Source organism: Phoca vitulina, unplaced genomic scaffold, assembly GCF_004348235.1.
Source record: "Phoca vitulina isolate PV1807 unplaced genomic scaffold, GSC_HSeal_1.0 scaffold8, whole genome shotgun sequence".
NCBI lineage: Eukaryota > Metazoa > Chordata > Mammalia > Carnivora > Phocidae > Phoca > Phoca vitulina.
The window spans coordinates 32,257,045-32,278,815 of NW_022589711.1; the positions used below are offsets into that span (position 1 = coordinate 32,257,045).

The 21,771-nt window shown below is 35.6% G+C and overlaps 1 protein-coding gene across 1 annotated transcript in view; it reads right to left on the reverse strand.

Annotated features, from left to right (window-relative positions):
- Positions 1-100: 100 nt before the first annotated feature.
- Positions 101-21,771, reverse strand: part of CIP2A (cellular inhibitor of PP2A) — a 35,277-nt gene continuing 13,606 nt past the window's right edge. The window contains exons 9-21 of the mRNA XM_032406134.1: positions 19,712-19,930; positions 18,066-18,225; positions 16,221-16,362; positions 14,833-14,932; positions 13,229-13,347; positions 10,358-10,553; positions 9,799-9,873; positions 9,593-9,703; positions 4,534-4,730; positions 2,476-2,589; positions 2,149-2,231; positions 1,330-1,469; positions 101-306 (exon numbers count right to left, since the gene is read on the reverse strand). Coding sequence (XP_032262025.1) covers positions 136-306; positions 1,330-1,469; positions 2,149-2,231; positions 2,476-2,589; positions 4,534-4,730; positions 9,593-9,703; positions 9,799-9,873; positions 10,358-10,553; positions 13,229-13,347; positions 14,833-14,932; positions 16,221-16,362; positions 18,066-18,225; positions 19,712-19,930 — 1,827 coding nt within the window. The 3' untranslated portion in view covers positions 101-135. The remainder of the gene's footprint in view (positions 307-1,329; positions 1,470-2,148; positions 2,232-2,475; positions 2,590-4,533; positions 4,731-9,592; positions 9,704-9,798; positions 9,874-10,357; positions 10,554-13,228; positions 13,348-14,832; positions 14,933-16,220; positions 16,363-18,065; positions 18,226-19,711; positions 19,931-21,771) is intronic.

The following is a 21,771-nucleotide window of genomic DNA, read 5'->3' on the forward strand; positions in this document are numbered from 1 at the left end:
TTTTAAGACCAAATAAAAATATTTATCAGATCAGGTTCTTTACTAAATTAATAATTAGATAATAATTTGCTATTGTTCTGGAGTCACAAATTACCTTCCCTACCACACCTCCCCCGGAAGATAAATACATAACATCTATATACTGAGATTCACAGTTTCTGGACTTATTTTTCCACCACTTAAACTGTGGATCATTGCTATCATATGGGAGTGTTTGTTCAACTCCTCTTGCTGAAGTTTCACCAGCGACTCTTTCTCTTCCAAACGACCTTCTAATTGGGCCTTTTGAACCTCTAGGGAGGAAGCCTAGGAATAGGGGGTGGGGGAGGAATTGAGGAAAACAAATTTAGCATGTCTTCCCTTCACAGATATTTTAAAATGTCTTATTTTTCATTTGTAAAACCACCATGTCAAAAGACACATTACAAATATGTATTATATCTTAGTTAATTAAATTTTATGGTAAGCTTAAGATAAGTAGTTATTAAACAACATAATACAAATTGGAAAGACACATTCAATTTGTCTTTTTAAGTCAATATTAGCAGCTGGAAATTTGCAGAAAACACTACACATCACAATTCAGAATCACTATTAAGATGACCACATTAAAGCAGAACCAGGAAATTGGTAAATATGGCATTAAATTTTATGCCTCCTCTGTCACTTGTGCTCTGTAGTTGTTCAAACGGTCATTTAATCCTGGTGTGTCCCCATCTTCCTGGTAGCAGATGGGCCAGAAAGTGCTCTTCATAGCTACCACACACAAACAACCATGATAATGTGGAATGAGCAGCGGACTTCGATTCAGAATACTGAATACTTAGCTTTGTGACAGACCCTCAGTAAGTAACTCAAGACTCAGTTTCATTTGTAGGTTGAAAATATTTGATACTTATATATTAATATATTTGTTAAAGAGAAGAGGATTGAGAAAAATGTTTCAGAGTCCTTTGCAAATTATAAAGTTCTAAACAAATATGAACTACTATTATTATTCCCATCCCTAAAAGCTGGGAGAGGCAGCCAAATACAGCCACCTGTATGTGACATTCAGAACTGGGCACCCCTTTCTGTATTCTTGGCCCACTTAAAAGCAGTAAGTGCTGGTACACAATATATATTTAATAAGTTTTTCATGACTTTAGGAAATACAGGTTTTCACATTGTGAGAGAACCTTATTAAAAAAAAAAACTATCAATTTTCAGATTAGTAATTTTATTTAGAAGATATTACAAAGAACCAGAACTTTAATTTACCCAAATTCACCTTTTCCACAAAATCAGACTTACTCATCTACTACCAGTGAGAACTCAACAAATTCTTACCTTAATGCTCAATTCTTTTCTTATCTGTTCTGTTCTGTTTAATTCCTTTCTAAGGATATCAATGGTTTCTTCCTTATCTTCCCTTTCTTTTTGCAAGATTTTAATCTTTTCTTCTTGTACTTTTGTTTTTTGTTGCAAATCTTAAAACAAACAAACAGTCAGCTATATGCTCAGAGGCTGGATACTGATGTTACCCTGAAAAGGTTTATTAGCCACTATGTAATTAGAGCAAAAGAACAACAACTGTAAAAGTTCTACACTATTTGATGAGTAAAAAAACACTATGAAACTCTTCCCCTAGGCCAGTATTCCATAGAAAATGCCAAATCTCCATGGCTTTCCCTCTTCTTCTGTTCCTGATATTATATGTATAGTTATGAGGGGAAGGACAATCCTCAGGGCTTAAGGGTTAGAAGGATATAGAAAAGTATGAAAAATTATATAGGCAGATGTCTGTGTTCTAAGGCAAGTGAGTTAGAACAAAAATGTTTTTGTGGGTCATTTCAGAGCTACTGCCATTAAGCTGGTAACTAAAAGTTACCTAGCACTGCCACCTGCTGTTAAAGTTCTTTTAAAACTCTTTCTTTTGAAACGAATCATTTTCTCTAATTCCCAGGTTTTAAAAAAATATATTGCTTTTTCAATTTAATCAATTTAACTAAACTGCTCTGTAAAATGTTATGGCAAGAAAAGGGAAGCTGTTTAAAATGTGATTTAAGGTTCAAAAAAATGAGAGAAGTAGAAAATAAAATCATGCTTTGATTTTTCTACCAACATATGTTAAAATATAGACAATATATTAAATAAGAAGCTACTTACTTGCTAGCTTACATTCTCTATCTACTAGTTGGTTCTGTACTTCTTTTCTCTGTTCTTCTTTCTCTATTAGTTGGGCAATAGTTCTGAAGTTATAAAAAATATAGAAGAAAACATTAAGGAAATATTTCATTTCTTTTTCTCCTCAAGTATTTTAAGAGAAAATTAATAAGAACAGAATTACCTTTACATTTTGCCAAATATGTATTTTATGACTAAAATAAGTGGCAATTCTATTAATTTTATCTGTAAAAAACAATGCTCTGTATAAAGAGAATCACTGTTTTTGAAAAATCCAAAATAATTAGAATTAAGAACTAGATATTTTACTTTTCATTTTGTTGCTTGAATGACTCATTCAACTTCTTCACTGTCTCAATTTGTTTATTCAGAGAGTCACATGTCATCTGCAAATCTTTATTCTTCTTTTCAGTGGTTTCATTCCTGAAAAGACAAGATGAGTTGATATTTTTATTGAGGCAAACATATGATGGAGATGGAGAAAAGAAACTGAAGAGGAATGTCATGAACAAGCAGGACATAAAGTTAGACTAACTCTAAAAGACATTAAAGATGTATTTTGGCTGACTTAGGAGGTAATATTTACTATAAAAAGGAAAAGTGCAGGGCATTTACCTCATATTTATGGATATAGAGCTTTACAGATAACATTGCTCTACATAATTTGCTATATATATTATAGTTATTTTCATAGTTCTAGAAAATTTTTAAAAACTTCTGTAAAAGGATGAAGTTTATTTAAAAATAAAACTTAAACCTGCCATCATTAGCCTCTTGGGCATAATGTATGTTTAATTAAAAATGTCAAATTAATGAAGTAGTTGAGGATACTAAACTTCTCTTGCCTCTTTAGAGCTCTGCATCTAACAGTCCTGCTTAGTTTACTGGCAAAGTAAACACAGAAATACTTTCTAAAGTGATAACTTTGACACCCAAGTATCTTAAGCATAAAATGTCCTTTTACTTCACTAAGTACAAACTGGTAGCACTGGCCAAATTTGCCCAGAAGTGTTTTATCTGTCACACACGGTTTTTAAAATTCTGAATTTGAATGCCTTTAGATAGTCCCTACCTTTACAGATGACCCTTCTTTCCCCAGCCAACTTCATTATTTGCTACTTTTGGCCCTGGCAGGCAGGAGTTTTACCTCTTTGGCCCCTCACTCACTATCTGGAACATCAGCGGGATGTTCCCATGGTTCCTGGAAACCACGTATTTCCGTGAGACCAATGCTTACTTTTTCTCGCATTCTGACTTAACACCCATAGTCCACTCTATCAGGGTTGCCTCAAACAGACTTTGAAGAAAGTTGTTGTTAGGAGAAAGTATCCTGTTTAGGAAATTTTAACGTCACAAATTTTCTAGATGCTATACATTTCCCACCCTTCATTTTTATTGATGGGAAAATAAGCACATGGACCTTGCAGAATTAAAATTTTCTAGATCTCTATATTAATAGCATAGATAGAATATTTTTTCAAATCTGAACCAATCTTAAATTAGAAATTAAAACAAACAACAAGTTAACCAGAATGTTTTAATTTTTATTGTTTGGTAGAAAATACATAATTGTTCCGGGTCTTCTTTATAGCTCAGAAGTTTTAAAGTTGACCTAAAAGATAAAAAAAATTGGACAAAGGAGGAAAACATGATTAATCTCCTATTTTGTTAGTAGGCATGTAAGTTAGTGTAGCCTTTTTGGAAGAAAACGTGTCAATCCATCAAAAATTTGAAAGCACATACCCTTTAATCCAATAATTCACCTCTAAGAATTTATTCCACAGATACAGTCACACATATAAATAAACCATATTCAATGACATTAAGGAGAAGTACTGACTACAAACTAGAGATGTTTTAAACACTAACACCTGAATTTCCATGCTATAAGACTGAATACTATGAAATTGTTCATCTTCAATGCATTTGATGTACAGAAATGGCCAATTCATATGGCTCAACTTAACACAATTTATGACAACTAAGGTCATTCGACATTTATGGAATGCCTAACTGTGTAATGAGTACCGTTGCAGGCCCTGGGGTTTGTCAGTGAACAAAGCAGACTCAACTTGTTCTTGTGGCGCTAACACCCCAAGTGACTGAGGAATGCATGAATATAGGCAAGAAGCAGAGTCAACTGGAAAGAAACAAAGAGACCTGTATTCTGTTTCCGACTTTGATCCTGAGTTTGAGTAAGCAGTATTTCATTTACCTGTGATGTAAGTTTCTTGTCAACTACTTAACTTACAGAATTATCAGAATATGTGAATGTTTACAAAAGGATTTTAGGGCCACAGAAAAGAAATGCTGTGTGTTCATTCTAGATTCCAACTTTACACAGAAACTTTTACTTTATTAATTTACCTCTGAACAAGTTCCATGTAGGATTTTGTCAGTATTTCATGTTCTTCAGCCACAGACTCTAATTTCCTATTATGTTGGAAGAGGTGCTCGATATCACTCTGGGCTCTTTCTGATTCAACCTGTTGTGCCTTCAGCAACACACCAAGCTCTTCATTTTTTCTCTCAACTTCTCTCAACATACCAGCAAGTGTCCGTGCCTAAAACAAAACCAAACAGAACAGAGACTTTTCTACTACCATGTATATAATATGCTCATTTTCTACAATTTAAAAGGTTTACCAAATATCTAATAGGCTAGCATCTATTGGGTTATATAAAGTTTTATTAGTTAGATATATTATTACTTAACTACTTCTAATAAATCTAACACTGTTATAGTTATTTTACTTAAGAGATTGTCCTGACTAGAATATTCTCGGTATAACCAGACTCATGGAAATGAACACAATTATAACAACAAGAAGGTAGCTCTACATTCAGTACTTAATTAAAAGGGTATGTATGGTCTTTGGGGCTAGCCATCAACACTAAAACATAAAGTTTACACAAATCAGTTTTCCCATTTCAGGTAGAAATTAAAAATAAGATTTTAACTATATCACAGATGTTTAAGCAAACACTTAAAATTAAGCTAGCCAATCAGGAATACAACCTAAAACAATATGAAAGTGTTTGTGCCAATTATAAGAACATATTATGAGCAACTATATGCCAGCAAATTAGATAATCTGGAAGAAATGGATGCATACCTAGAGACTATAATCTACCAAAAATGAACCAGGAAGAAATAGAAAACCTGAACAGACTCATAACCAGTAAGGAAATCGAAGCAGTAATCAAAAATCTCCCAACAAACAAGAGCCCAGGGCCAAATGGCTTCCCAGGGGAATTCTACCAAACATTTAAAGAAGAATTAATACCTATTCTTCTGAAACTGTTCCAAAAAACAGAAATGGAAGAAAAACTTCCAAACTCGTTTTATGAGGCCACCATTACCTTGATCCCCAAACCAGACAAAGACCCCATCAAATAGAATTACAGACCAATATCTCTGATGAACATGGATGCAAAAATTCTCACCAAAATACTAGCCAATAGGATCCAACAGTACATTAAGAGGATTATTCACCATGACCAAGTAGGATTTATCCCTGGGCTGCAAGGTTGGTTCAACATCCGCAAATAATCAATGTGATACAATACATTAATAAAAGAGAACAAGAACCATATGATCCTCTCAATAGATGCAGAAAAAGCATTTGACAAAGTATAGAATCCATTCTTGATTAAAACTTTTCAGAGTGTAGGGACAGAGCGTACATACCTCAATATCATAAGAGCCATCTATGAAAAACCCACAGCGAATATCATTCTCAATGGGGAAAACCTGAGAGCTTTCCTTTCCCCCAAGGTCAGGAACACGGCAGGGATGTCCACTATCACCACTGCTATTCAACATAGTACTAGAAGTCCTAGCCACGGCAATCAGACAACAAAAAGAAATAAAAGGCATCCGAATCACCAAAGAAGAAGTTAAACTGTCACTCTTTGCAGATGATATGATACTTTATCTGGAAAACCCAAAAGACTCCACCCCAAAGCTACTAGAACTCATCCAGGAATTCAGTAAAGTGGCAGGATATAAAATCAATCCACAGAAATCAGTGGCATTTCTATACACCAACAACAAGACAGAAGAAAGAGAAATTAAGGAGTCGATCCCATTTACAACTGCACCCAAAACCATAAGATACCTAGGAATAAATCTAACCAAAGAGGCAAAGAATCTGTACTCAGAAAACTATAGAATACTTATGAAAGAAATTGAGGAAGACACAAAGAAACGGAAAAACGTTCCATGCTCATGGATTGGAAGAACAATTATTGTGAAAATGTCTATGTTACCTAGAGCAATCTACACATTTTATGCAATCCCTATAAAAATACCATCAACTTTTTTCAAAGAAATGGAACAAATAATCCTAAAATTTGTATGGAACCAGAAAAGACCCCGCATAGCCAGAGGAATGTTGAAAAAGAAAAGCAAAGCTGGTGGCATCACAATTCCAGACTTCAAGCTCTATTACAAAGCTGTATCATCAAGACAGTATGGTACTGGCACAAAAACAGACACACAGATCAGTGGAACAGAATAGAGAGCCCAGAAATGGACCCTCAACTCTATGGTCAACTAATCTTCGACAAAGCAGGAAACAATGTCCAATGGAAAAAGACAGTCTCTTCAACAAATGGTGTTGGGAAAACTGGAAAGCCACATGCAGAAGAATGAAACTGGACCATTTCCTTACACCACACACAAAACTAGACTCAAAATGGTTGAAAGACCTAAATGTGAGACAGGAGTCCATCAAAATCCTAAAGGAGAACACAGGCAGCAACCTCTTCGACCTCAGCCGCAGCAACTTCTTCCTAGAAACATCGCCAAAGGCAAGGGAAGCAAGGGCAAAAGTGAACTATTGGGACCTCATCAAGATAAAAATCTTTTGCACAGCAAAAGAAACAGTCAACAAAACCAAAAGACAACCGACAGAATGGGAGAAGATATTTGCAAATGACACATCAGATAAAGGGCTAGTATCCAAAATCTATAAAGAACTTACCAAACTCAACACCCAAAGAACAAATAATCCAATCAAGAAATGGGCAGAAGACATGAACGGACATTTCTGCAAAGAAGACGTCCAAATGGCCAATAGACACATGAAAAAGTGCTCAACATCGCTCGGCATCAGGGAAATCCAAATCAAAACCTCAATGAGATACCACCTCACACCAGTCCTACGACCCAGCAATCGCACTACTGGGTATTTACCCCAAAGGTACAAATGTAGTGATCTGAAGGGGTACGTGCACCCCAATGTTTATAGCTGCAATGTCCACAATAGCCAAACTATGGAAAGAGCCAAAATGTCAATCAAGAGATGGATAAAGAAGATACGGTATACACACACACACACTGGACCATTATGCAGCCATCAAAAAAACTGAAATCTTGCCATTTGCAACGACGTGGATGGAACTACAGCATATTATGCTAAGCGAAATAAGTCAACCAGAGAAAGACAAGTATATGATCTTATTTTTATAAGAAACCTTTCCAGTAAAACGGATAAAACATTAAATTCTCCAATAAAATGCAAGACATGTCCAACAGATATAGAATATAAGAATGTGCTATGGGAAGGGAGAAGACAAAATGATTTTAATATCACTAGTTTTCTTTGTTGGAATTTATGATAAATTCAACATGCCATCAGTCAAGACAAATGAATCCATGTCAAAAGAAGAAAAAGAAAACATACGGTTATATTTATTTGTATTTTTTCAAATACATGTACTCTGAGAAGACTCTAAAGTTATTTTATGTGTCACTGATTTTAATGCCTCTCTCAAGAGTCAAATGACTTTATTACAATTCATTATAAATGATATCAAACTGTTGAGATTCCGTTTGTATTTGCTAGGAATTTCATATTACTGCAGTAAGCTCTCACTCCTAATGTACACATTGTGTGCATATATGCACACAGCACAATGTCAAACTTTCTGAGCACCTACCATGTGCCAAGTACCGTGCTTGCTGGGGCCCTGGAGATACTGAGACCATCTCTGACATCAAGGGTAGGGGGCAGGGTTATACAATTTTCACATGTGTGGGAAGGAGAGGACCAGGGACAGCTTCCTAAAAAATGAGGGTATTTAAACTAAAATCTGAAGAATTATTAGGGGTTAGGCAGAGGAAGAGGAAAATGTGTTCCAGACATGGAAGAGCAAGTACAAGGACAGGGAAACCTAAGAGTATGTCAAGCAACTGCAAAGCAATAGAACTGCATAAGAAACTACAAAGTAATCTGATACAGTCGATTGCAGAGAATGCACAGAAATGCAAGGGGATGCGGAATGAAGTAGTTTCAGAATCCTGTGTGCCAAACTAAGGAATTTAAAATCATCTGCTGGGGCGCCTGGGTGGCTCAGTCGTTAAGCGTCTGCCTTCGGCTCAGGTCATGATCCCAGGGTCCTGGGATCGAGCCCTACATCAGGCTCCCTGCTCGGCGGGAAGCCTGCTTCTCCCTCTCCCACTCCCCCTGTGTTCCCTCTCTTGCTGTGTCTCTCTCTGTCAAATAAATAAATAAAATCTTTTTAAAAATATATAAATAAATAAATAAAATCATCTGCTGAGTAAAATGGTAAACCACTGCAGGGTATTTAGCACAGAAGCAATAAAATCAGATTACAGCCTCAGGAATCACTGTGGGGGAACAAGGGAGGGTGGAACCAAATACAAAAAGATGACTTGGGATGCACATAGAGGGTGGTTGAGAAGAGGGCTCCAGACTGAAGGTAAAAAAGACTAACTAGAGGCTCTGCTATGATTCATATAAAAAATGAAAAGGATGTGACCTGTAGCAAATAGTGGCGAGAAGAGACAAGGCAGAAAAAAGTAATATTTAGAAGGTAGAATCAACTGGATTTGGTGAATGACTAATTGTAGGAAGTAAACTGTGCGACTTCCAGATTTCCTGTCTGGAAAACTCTTCAGAACAAGAGGGAATATATAAAAAAGTAAATTTTTAAAAAGGGTGATGAATTCAGGATTGATCATGCTGAATGGGAAATATTTGCTATATATTTAAACAGAGCTATACAGGAAGCATTAGTGCTTAGGGTAAAGGATCTGGGCTCGGCACATAAAATTGGTGGCATTAACATTCTAGTAATGACTGAAACCCTGGACCACCTAAAGAAGGGCAAAGGACTTAGAACATAATGCTGGGAAAACCCAACATTTAAGGGTTGAATGGAGAAAGAAATCCCTAAAGGATATAGGAAAAGAATATCCATCAGTGTAGAAAGAAAATCAGAAGATAATGGGGTGATCAAAATTAAAGGGGGAAGGGTTTCAAGATGGAGGGAGTAGTCGTGTCAAATGCTGAGAACAGTTTACTTCAAATAGTAACAAAAATAGCACTAAAATTTTGTACATGTTCTACTTCATTTATTTTTCTACTTATCAGATAAATCTTTATATTGTACACACCTCTGTCTCAGCTTGAGTTCTTTGACAGCGATATTGAGCAATCAGTCTATCAGCCTGTGCAAGGGCTAGAGCTTTTGCTTCCAAAAGATCTTGTAGCCTGCTTTCTTTGGACTGTAAGAAAACATATCATTAATCTTTATCACTTACCAGAAAAACATCTATTAAAGCTTAACTGTTAGGTATAGTTAAAATAAGCTTGTACTCACGGCTAATGTGGACAGTTTCATCTCATATACATCCATTATGTCAGATATTCTCACATCATTAATCTGATCCTTTACCTAAGTTTTAATAAAACAGTCAAAAATCAGAAAAATTTTAACACTCAACACAATAAAAAAATAAATGTCTAGTGTGAAACTAAATCATTAAGACTTATTAATGAGTAACAAAGTAAAAAAATGAATGCTGTATTAGGCGGTTCACAAACATTTCACTAACCTGGCTATTGCAGAAGAGTATCTGGGTAGGACTTGATACGTTTATGGGTTATATTTCTTAAACAGGGGGATAGAGAGGATGGGGGTGGGCTAACTGGGTAATACTGGGGGAAAAAAATGATTGCTGTGTTAAAATGTGGAAATTTTATGGCTAATTTTTTTCTTTCCAAATTTTCTAGAATATTGTTATTTTCATATTAAAAGATAAAGTTTCATTGATCAAATTTGCATCTAAAGTTATTTAAATAAATGTTATAATAAGGGCTAATATTTAGTTGGTATGTACCAGGCAGAATCCCATTTATAATGGCTATTTACCACTCACCACCATTCCAGCCTGAAGTTTTTCTATTAATTCCTCAATGTTCAATCCAGGAACTCTAGCTTTCAAAAGTGGAGGAGTTAAACATTTTACTGATGTTGGAAGACTGTGATTTAGTGATTGCAAGGGCATTCTCCTGGGCATATGTTCTGTTTCCTGTTGTCTATAGGCATTGTTTGCTGCTATACTTTCTCCAAGTCTGAATAGAAGTAAAAAAAAAAAAAAAAAAGAAAGAATTACAAAAAAATGAAGGGGAGCCTGGGTTGGCTCAAGTCAGCTGAATGTCCAACTCTTGATTTCGGCCTAGATCATGATCTCAGGATCGTGAGACACAGTCCTAGCACAGGCTCCATGCTAGCTTGAGATTCTCTCTCCCCTTCTCTGTCTGCGTCCCCCACCCCACTTGTGTGCTCTCTCTCTCTCAATAAACAAAATCTTTAAAAAAAATAGAGGAAAAAGCAGTTAGTATAGACTTAGGGAATCTCTAGAATGGATCTTTGGGAATATAAGCCTTCAAATATTTTTGAAGTAATCTTGGAGTCTATGATGAAGCCAAAGTTTGGAAAATACCCTAAATATTTGCCAAGGAACTGCTTTTCTACTTACAATCCTTTAAAATGACAATTCCACCTCTGGTCTGGAGGCACTAGAACTAGTCTGTGAGTATGGATTATTTGTAAAAATTAAGTACAACGTTATTGCTATTGGTAAGAACATCCTTCTTACCATGGGCAACATCACTTGTCCTTTAGCTATGTCCTTTATCCTTGCCCTTTCTCACTCAATATCTTCTCACCAACCTGACTCCCATTCTGCCCCTTCCATTTATCATGTCTTGTTCCTGCCACACGGTCTTTGAATGAGTTGTTCCTTTACTAGAACATTCTTCCCACCAGATCTGCATAGAGTTGGCTCCTTCTTATCATTAGGTCTCAGTTCAAATTCACTTCCTCAGAGAGGCCCCTCCACCCATACTGACATGCATATTATGAAACTTAATTTTTTTTTTCTTCTTTTTGTTTTTTTTAAGGATTTTACTTATTTATTTGAGAGAGAGAATGACAGACGGAGAGCACGAGAGGGAAGAGTCAGAGGGAGAAGCAGACCCCCTGCTGAGCAGGGAGCCCGATATGGGACTCGATCCCGGGACTCCAGGATCATAACCTGAGCTGAAGGCAGTCGCTTAACCAACTGAGCCACCCAGGCGCCCTTATGAAACTTAATTTTTTTAATTTGTCTCCCAACTAGAATGTAAACCATATGACAGAGGCCCCAAGTCTAATTTGCCGCAGTATCTAAAATGACTAGAAGAGGGCCTGGCACATAGCTGGCCCTCACCAGACAGAAACGTACACCAAAAAACCTACTTATGTACCCACCCACCCATCTATCCAACATATAAATTTACCTTATTAAACTAAGATGATATAAACAAAGGCATAAACAGATATAAATAAATGAACACCTGAGATAGTGTCTAAAGAGAAAATTACATAACACCAGTAAGACAGGGGCAGCCCAGATACAAAGACATGGTAGGAAGATTTCATATACAGAGAGAGAGGATGAGACTCCCACTTTCAGTGAAGCTGAAGCTTTCCGTTCTGAAACACAGGGGCTTTCCTTTATGTCAGATTACCACAGTTGGAGCAACCAAGCCACCACAAAATGAAGCAGCTTCACAGACCATTTCTAGATTTTAACTTGAGAAGCTCCCTATTTATCCATTTGTTTAAAAATAATACTATACAATGAAGAGAATTTTGATTATTTGGTCTCTAGGTCTTGTTCTCCATAGTTCTTAATCTCTTAATTTATGACTAAATTATTAATTCTGAAAAATGAGTTTGCTAAGTCAGTTAAAAGAAATAGCAGAGGGGCACCTGGGTGGCTCAGTCAGTTAAGCGTCTGCCTTTGGCTCAGGTCATGATCCCAGGATCTTGGGATCGAGCCCCATGTCTCCCCATGTCGGGCTGATGGCTCAGGGGGGAGCAGGGCTCATGGCTCAGCGGGGAGCCTGCTTCTTCCTGCCCCTCCCCCCACTTGTGCACGCTCTCTCAAATAAATAAAATCTTTAACAATAACAGAAAAATAGCAAATATTCTCTTAATGTTTGAAATTAATGAGAATAGTGGACAATTCTGCCTGGCCATTATCTATTCCATTTTCTGATAAAAGCACAAAATTTTTCTTTAGGAATCCTCCCACCACCCCCAAACTGATTTTCAGTTCATGTAGTTCTCATAGATGAACCCTTGGTATCTGCCAAGGTCCCTCATTGGCAAATGACCCAGATCCAGTCAATGAAAGTGATGCTTAGACTTATCATTTAAACAACTGGCAAGGGAAAGCTCTTTGTTTTCTTTCCTGTTTTGTTTTTGTTGGCTGTTTTTTAGTCCTAAAAGCTATGTTGTTTATTAAGTGTTTAATCCTTTAGAGCCGATTCCCATTTTATTCTCTGGCAAACTCTTAAGCTGAGGAAGTTCTTCCTCACATCTAATCTAAATGTCTTTTTTTTTTTTTTTTTTTTTTAGTATAGCTGACACAGGGAAAGCTCGTTCTATGTAAGAACTAAACTGGTAAGATGTAAGCATAGTCCAGAAGCTACTATGTCAAATAGAGGAGGTGAGAGACAGAGAGGGATAGTGCCTGGAAAACATATTTAACCCACCTGAAGCTAGCTTTTCCCTGAGTATAGACCTGGTCTTTTCAGTTACTGGAATCAAATTTTCTTTTAATCACTTGAAAAATTACTGTTATAATGAAGTCTTTGATTCACAAATTTTCTAATCTATCTATATCGAGGACTACTAAAGAAACACAGCAGGATATTCTAGCACCACAGGAGATACACTGCAAATGACTACAACTCACACTAAAGCAGGAAAATCTGGCAGTGGAGCAGCTTCCAATAATATTCCCAGTCCAGACTGTACTTGTTCTCTATTATCTGATGTTAAAGCAAAAGCCAAGGGAGTAATCAGGCGTGGATCCTAAGCAAATCAGAAACCAGAAAACCAAAGGCACAAAGAATAAATAATGTCAGGATTTTTAGAGCAAGGTGAGTAAACAGAGCTAAATCATAAAATAATTCTAGGCAAATTCTGAAAGGTTTCTATCTGATGTTTGAATGTATTTATTAGCCTTTACTTTGTTATAATTATCTATGCAGTCAATATGAACACTAGCTTTAAAAAAATCTGGCAGAAGTTTGTTATACCTATGAAAATCACATCTTATTTTGATGAATTTAAAATATCATCCACAACTGACTGATGTTTTGAATTACTGTTTTATTTTTCTAGCTACTCTTAAAAGAAAATCTGGCTGTAAGAAAAAACAGTTAATCATTTCTAATTAAAGTCAAAAATAAAAGTAAAATTCAAATTAACTAAAAAAAATTCTAATTCAGTAACTGAAACAATTATACTTAAAGCATAAGTCCTTCATGTCAGTAAATATTTTACATTAGTACTTTAAGCCCCAAATCATTTATTCTGAAAAACATCTCCTAATTGATGCAAAATCAGTTTGACTCAATTTTTAAGTTAACAGAGAAAAAATACTAAAATATGAATCCTTTATAGTTATCTACATTTTACAATGTCGAGTGTTTTGTAAGTACTCAAGTATAATCTTATGCCACAAAACCATGTTAAGAGCTGGGCTTTATCTCCATAACCCTCATGGTAACCCTTTGTAACTGCTCCCATGGAGGGGGATTCATTATTTTCATTTTGTAGTTAAGGAAGCTAGAGCTCAGACAAGTGAAATAGCTTGCTCAAGTCTGCACTGACGTGACTGACTGATGGAGTCAACATCTGAACCCCATCTCTTAAGCATTATGCTCTCCAAAGTGTACAGGTGGCTCCTGTGTAAGGTTTCAGTTTTGGCTTCTACCCTGTCCATACAGACCAGAGCCATCTTTGTTTATTATAGTAACTCAATTCACACATGTTTGCTAAGTATCTATTATAATCAGGTTTTGTGGCTATCAAGGTAAACATTAAAGCTCTTATTCAGCTACCATCATTGAAATTTGTTACTCAGCTATTCTCTGCACACCCTCTCTAATCTTATTATCACTCACAATCAAGTCCTTTTCTTCCAGATGTGTCCCTTATCCCCTTAATACCCTACATCATCAATCCCAACCAAAAACTCTTCACTGCAATGCTATTAGAAATAAACGAAGAAACCTAAAGTATGACATGAGAAAGGAAAAAGGCTGAGGAAGCTCTACTATCATGAACATCCTGTACATTACAGTCAGAAGCATTTATGTTCAATTCCTGCAAAACTATGTAAAATTACCATGTAGTGGGAACATTATAGCTACTTAAGGCAATTAACTGTCTTCTGATGGCCAATTCTAAGAGAAACATTTTCTAACGATCAAGAATATTAAAACAGAAACTCACACATTAGGAAGCATTTATGTATGAATAAACTTCAATATTTGAAGAGTTTAAACTCACCTGAAGGATTTTATAGAAACTTACTTCCATACCAGGAACCAACTGTCTAAGTTTGTTCATCAAATCAAGAGTTTTCAAAACTACATCAGCAGCAAGTTTGCTTAAAAATAAATCATATTTAAATTAGATAACTAAAAAATTGCTCAGAACTTTATTTCTGTCCATAATTCTAAAGAAATTCTGAAAAAATCAACACCTTTGTTTTTAAACCTTAGGAAGATAAAGTACTGTTTCTTTTGAGAAGTAAAAATACAACAGAGACCAGGGGCGCCTGGGTGGCTCAGTCGGTTAAGCGGCTGCCTTCGGCTCAGGTCATGATCCCAGGGTCCTGGGATCGAGCCCCGCATCGGGCTCCCTGCTTGGCGGGAGGCCTGCTTCTCCCTCTCCCTCTGTCTGCCACTCTGCCTACTTGTGCTCTCTATCTCTGTTAAATAAATAAATAAATAAAATCTTGAAAAAAAAAAAAAAAATACAATAGAGACCAACATCCTTACAACCTAAGCCCCAAAAGAACAAATTGGCATTAATAGTCTAAATTGAAACAGTGTTTCTTTTTCTAATCTCAAATACCACCAAGCTTCCACTTTCTGCACCAAATTACTAGCAGCATCAGCAACATGACCTATTTAATTCTTAGCTTTGTCACTGGAATATCAACAATAAAGGGCAACCTTAAGCAATACAGAATACTTAATATTTACCAAATAAATTATGCTAAGCCATGTTCTTAACCTCGTACCACAAAGGGAGTACAAAAAAGTAAAAAAAGGTAATCCTTGTTCTTGAGGACCACAATTATTGACAATAATGTCATTTATGGAAATTGGAACAAATCAATGTCTAGCATTCAGATCCTCAATAAAGATTTGTTAATGGACTTAATGTGGGAGGGGAGGGATAAAATACTCTTATCTCATCACTGTCAGAGAAAATTCACCCTTAAACCGTAAGTCTTGACATGCTTAGGAAAAGAACTGTCTTTGTTAGTAGGAAACCTTCAATAGTAACTGATTTCCTAGTAATAAAAAAAAGACCCCCGTTTTTTCACGTTTTGCTTAAAAAATAAAATTACTGAGGCAATGTCAAAAAGAACCTCCAGAAAAGGGAGTACAAAAGACCTTAGATAATCACAATATATTAAAACACAAAACAAACCTAAACAATGAAAAACAAATCACAGATGTTAAGATTATCCTTTCTCTGAAGCATGTAATCTATGACTTGAATGAATTTTTTAAAAATTATGAAAAAACTTAATTCTCTGCTACATCTTGAGTTAATAGTGCATACCCAAGGATTACCCTCCAAAAGAGGAGAGAATCACTAGATCTTTTGATTTTTATTATGTTTGCCATTACCATTTTGCCATCTGGATTTCATATACTCACCACAATTCAGAATCTGCTACCTTTGTTCCAAACCCCAGATCAATCTTGCCATACGTAAATTGTTGTTCTATCAGAGTGGTACATTTGATAGTAGTCAGGGTTTTTGCAACATGCATTTTTAGAGTATCATCTCCACACAGAGGTAAGTTTTGTTAAGGAATACAAACAAAAAATTCTCAACCTTGTATTTGTATAGCACTTTACAGTATTTAGAGTGATTTCATACAAATTATCATGTTACTGCACTTCCACATAGTCATTGTTACATTAGCTCAATGACAGATTAGGAAACTAGAGCTCAGAGCTTAATTAAGTGATTGGTAAGTAGCAAGAGATGGGACTGACACCACGTCCGTTACTCTGCTGGATGTTAGTATTTTGCTAGCAGGTTATTACAATGGTTCAATATTTGCTGAACTAAGGGAAGTTATTTTTTCCTATTTTGTAATATTATAAGTTAATTTGAGTATCATTTAAAAAGGGTCAAATTTGGCTCAAAATGGTACCAATTCTGAAGCCTGCATATATTACAGATATCTTTACTACAATCAAGCAAAATAATCATGTATCTCTACAGCAGTGGTTTTCAACTTTGGCTGCATGTTAGAATCATGTGGGTAGTTTGATCAATCACCATCTTCCCCCACCCCCCACCAGGGTTTCACATTACTCCAATTAAATTAGAATTGCTGGAAGTGGGGTGCCTGGGTGGCTCAGTTGGTTAAGCGACTGCTTTTGGCTCAGGTCATGATCCCAGGGTCCTGGGATTGAGTCCCACATCAGGCTCCCCCTGCTCTGCGGGGAGCCTGCTTCTCCCCCTGCCTGCCATTCCCCCTGCTTGTGCTCACTCTCTGTCAAATAAATAAATAAAATCTTAAAAAAAAGAAAAGAACTGCTGGAAGTAAGGTTCAGGTGTCAGGATTTTTAAAACGTTCTCCAGGTAATTCTAATACATAATCAGGATTGAGAATCACTGCAGTAGGGAAGAGGAAAATTAAGGAGCAGACACACCAAGAAGAGAGTAAATAGATGTGGAATTTGTTCTAGGGCAGGATGAAGTTGAGCAAATTCTTGTTGCTGAGATATAAGGAAACTTGACCAGGTAAATATAAAAGATCTGGCTGAGATATAATGGCTCCTTGCTGATAATAATAAAAACGCATTAATGAAATATTTTCAAAATGGGACTTGGGCTTCATAAAGACTTAGAATCAACTGATCTAAAAGAAAAAAGCTAACATAAGAAAAGACCTAAGAAAATCTGAATACAGAAGTTAGGCAGTGACTCTAATTGAACTCAAGGTTTTCTTCTTTTGTAATGAATGAATTTGTCTTGATAATATTTGTCTTTTTTTATAACCTAGTATGATATCATCTTTATTAAAACATTTATAGAGGCTTTAATTTTCAGTAAAAATTATAATATAAAGCTAAAATACTAACGATTCTACCAATGTTTGTTTATTCCCTGATACACTGAACCAAAGATGGCACGACAAATCATCCAGAGATAGCAATTAGCATTCGAGAGTAACACAGCAGTTATTTTAAGAATGTATCTCTTGACCTCAAATTGCGGTAAAAATGTTCAAGTCAAGTTTAAAAGGCATTCTGAAAATATTCTTTAAAATTTTAAACAGAAAAATAAAGGGAAAAAGTCTGGACAACCTTTTTATAGACTCCACACTGAGAATTAGTTCTATAGTTTAAACTCCAATTCAGTAATTCTGAATGGATATATAAGCATGAGAAGTGACGAAATTACAAATAAAGACAAAAATGCAGTAAAGGTAATGCTAGAAAAAAATGAGTGGTTAGTTTCCATGTTTTAACAGTAAAGGATATTTAACAAAACTTTAGTGGCCTTGACCATCCTTTCACATTTTCTTTTTAATAAGGCTTCATCTAGATTTTGTTCTGTGAATTGAAGTTGATCAAGGATTGTAGGCAGCAGAAGGGTCACAAAACGGTCAGCTGAGGAACAGTTAGCAGTATCTATAATGTCCTGGAGAATTAACCACCACCAATGATGAAAAATAAAGATGGAATACAGAACGCAGACATAGTCATCACCAAGCAACGTTCTCATCACATCTCTTATAATTACTTCAATATTTAATTGACCTGTGTCTCCTATTTAAAACCTACCATTTTATCCAGTTTTGATGGCTATGATGCCTTTTTTCTTAAATGGAACAATAAGGTTTTAAGCTATTCAACGGCAAACAAGACTTTCTGGTGGACTGTGTCCATGATTTGAAAACAAGTATCCTAAACTTGCTAAGTGAAATTACAATAATTAAATAACCACCACTGGTCTTAATACTTTACAACTATGAATATTCCCATCAAGAATCTTGAGAGTTTTTTAAATGATAAAACTGGTTAACAGTCAAGACCAACATAAAACAGAAAGTAATTTTACTCAGCCATCAGAAAGGATGAATACCCAACTTTTACATCAACATGGATGGGACTGGAGATTATGCTAAGTGAAATAAGTCAAGGAGAGAAAGTCAATTATCATATGGTTGCACTTATTTGTGGAACATAAGGAATAGCATGGAGTACATTAGGAGAAGGAAGGGAAAAATGAAGGGGGGGAAATCGGAGGGAGAGATGAACCATGACAGACTATGGACTCTGAGAAACAAACAGGGTTTTAGAGGGGAGGGGTGTGGGGGGATGGATTAGCCTGGTGATGGGTATTAAGGAGGGCACCTATTGCACGGAGCACTGGGTGTTATACGAAAACAATGGATCTTGGATCACCACATCAAAAACTTATGATGTTATTGTATGGTGACCAACATAATAAAAAAAAAAATTAAAACAGAAAAAAAAAACAACAAAGTAATTTGTGCATCACCTTTGACGAATATATTTAATCACTCATACATTTTTGTTTGTGCATAGGATCCAGTCATGAGGGGAAATACTCTAAGAAGATACTGTGGTAGGCAGAATGGGTATAAAAACAGAGACAATAGTAGAGAATGCTAAATGACCTAGATAGTAGAATCTACCAGAATGTAATGGCCTCTAGGGAAAGAATTTTTGTCTGTATCCTAATTGCCTAGCAGTGTCTGGCATGTTCCACTCCATCTTAGTGACTGAATCCAATGTTGCTATATTAATCCACTAATAGGCTAATAAAGAAAGTAGACAGTATCTACCAAGATGGAGAAAGAGAATGTGACTACTGCAAGAAGTATAGGCAGACAACAACAAGCTGTACAAATCTCAGGTAATACCTTTACTTATTACATTGAAAGGAGTACATATAAGCTATTCGGTGCAAAAAAAGAAAACACCAATGTTCCTGACTTTGCCCAAAAAAAAGGAAATTCAGTAGCTGAATGAAAGGGAGTTAGTTGAAAGTTTTCCTAAAGTGTATAAACAATTAGAAGTTTATTGTGGACGTTTTTGAAAGTAAACTGTTCACTGAGAATCATTAAATGGAAAAGTCAATTTGTCTATCATTATATTACCTCAAATATTTCCTTGAACAACTCCAAGGCTAAAATAGAACAGTTTTCTGACCCATCCAGAGGTTGGCTTGACCAACGAAGTAGAGCCACAGTAGGTTCTAAACATTTAGAACGGCTTCCCAGAATGGTGTTGCCAGATGGAGACTGTTCAAATATCATCTGAGTGAGCACGTGGCGCAGCTGAGTCACTGAACAGAAGGCAAGAAGTAATTCTAAAACCTGTGCAATATAAAGTCTTCGTTAAATGTCAATTTCATTGGCCTTTAATGTACAAAGTAACCAAGTGATGAAGCTGAAAATGACACATTTTTAAAGAAGATACTCTAAAACAAAAATTAAAGAAAGCTTCCAATTTTTCTTTCAGTAATATTTTTCAAAATGCGGGATTAGGTACCATAAGGTTACAAAGAAATTTGTTAATGGTAGTTACTCCTAGTAAGCAGGACTATGAGAGCCAAAGAAAGGAGGGCAACTTCAACTAATATCATAGGCCTTCTATAGTACTTAATTTTTTTTTTTCAAAGCACAGATGTTTTGTTTTTACAATGAAAGAAGAAATTAAAAAATAAAATTAGAAACTACAAACACTTGCTGTCATGCTGAGATTCAAGAATTCCTATAAAGCATACTTTAGGATAATACTGAAAAGTGGCATTCCCAAGCTTTAAAACCTTAAGTATGGCTATTTCCCACATTGTTTGCACATTGTTGACTTTATACCTATTAGCTCCTCTATTCTACCTCAGTTCTTTACCTCATAAATTGGGCCTTTATAACATCACATAACATCCCACACCAACCGATTTATTAGCTAAATTAAATTCTATCTCATTTCATATACTACCAACCTAACCTATCATTAAAAAAAATTATTGGCATCTCTTTGCCTATCCACTTACTTTCTACCTTTATCTGTGTTTTTATAAATGACATATAACTGGGATTTGTGTTTTGATCAACTTGATGGCATCTGATTTTAATGGAATTCAGCCCATTAGCATCTACTATGTAACAAATGATAATCTTTGATTTATTCATTTTCAAATATAAATTATAGTACTTATTTTTGAATAGGTAATACATTTACTTGGTTCCATGGCCAAACAAAGCAGCCTGATCTCTGGCTATGCTCCCTGAAGACAAGCAATGTTCTCAGTTTCTCTTTTCCCTTACTAGAGATATATTATACCCATTTAAGAAAATACCTTCTCAATATACACGAAGTATAATGTACAGAAGTAAACTAATCAATCACTATTACAAAGGTGGATGGTTTTTCCAAAGTGAACATACTGGTGTAACTGGCAACCAGAAGAATTCTACCAAAACTCCTGGAGTCCCTTGTGTCCCCTCCTAGACAATGCCTCAAACACTCCTCTCCGTCAGATTTCTGACACTGTACTTTTATCTTAGCTATTCTTGCATCTTTGCATTTCCATATAAATTTTTTAATCAGCTTGCCAGTTTATATAAAACAAGTCACATGGAACTTTATATATAAATAGAATCTTATAGTGTATATATACCCTTCCTTCCATCTGACTTCTTTAGCTTAGCATTAGGTTAGTGAAATTTATCCATACTTTGCACACAGTTGCCCTTCACTCATCCTAACTGCTGTGTAGTACTCTAATGTATAGATGTATCACAATTTATCTACCCATTCCATTACTGATGGCATCTGGATTGTTTCTAATTCCTGCCTAAAAGGAGTAGTACAGCTATACATGTCTTTTGGTGAACATATATATTTAACTATTTGGGGTAAATACTTAAGAGTGAAATCGCTGGCTCATACTCTATGCACATGTCCAAAATTTCTAGATAATACCTATTTTCATAAGTGGTTGTGCCAATTTTCAGCCCCTGAGTACTACAACCTTATGGGTTTTTTATATTCTCATCTATATTTGATGCTATTCATATTTTTAATTTTAACCACCTGGTGGGCACATAGTAGCATCACATTATCATTTAAATTTGCATTTCCCTATAGATTAATAAAGTTGAACAGCCATTTCATATTTATTGATCAATTCTTTTTGTTGTTGTTCAGATTA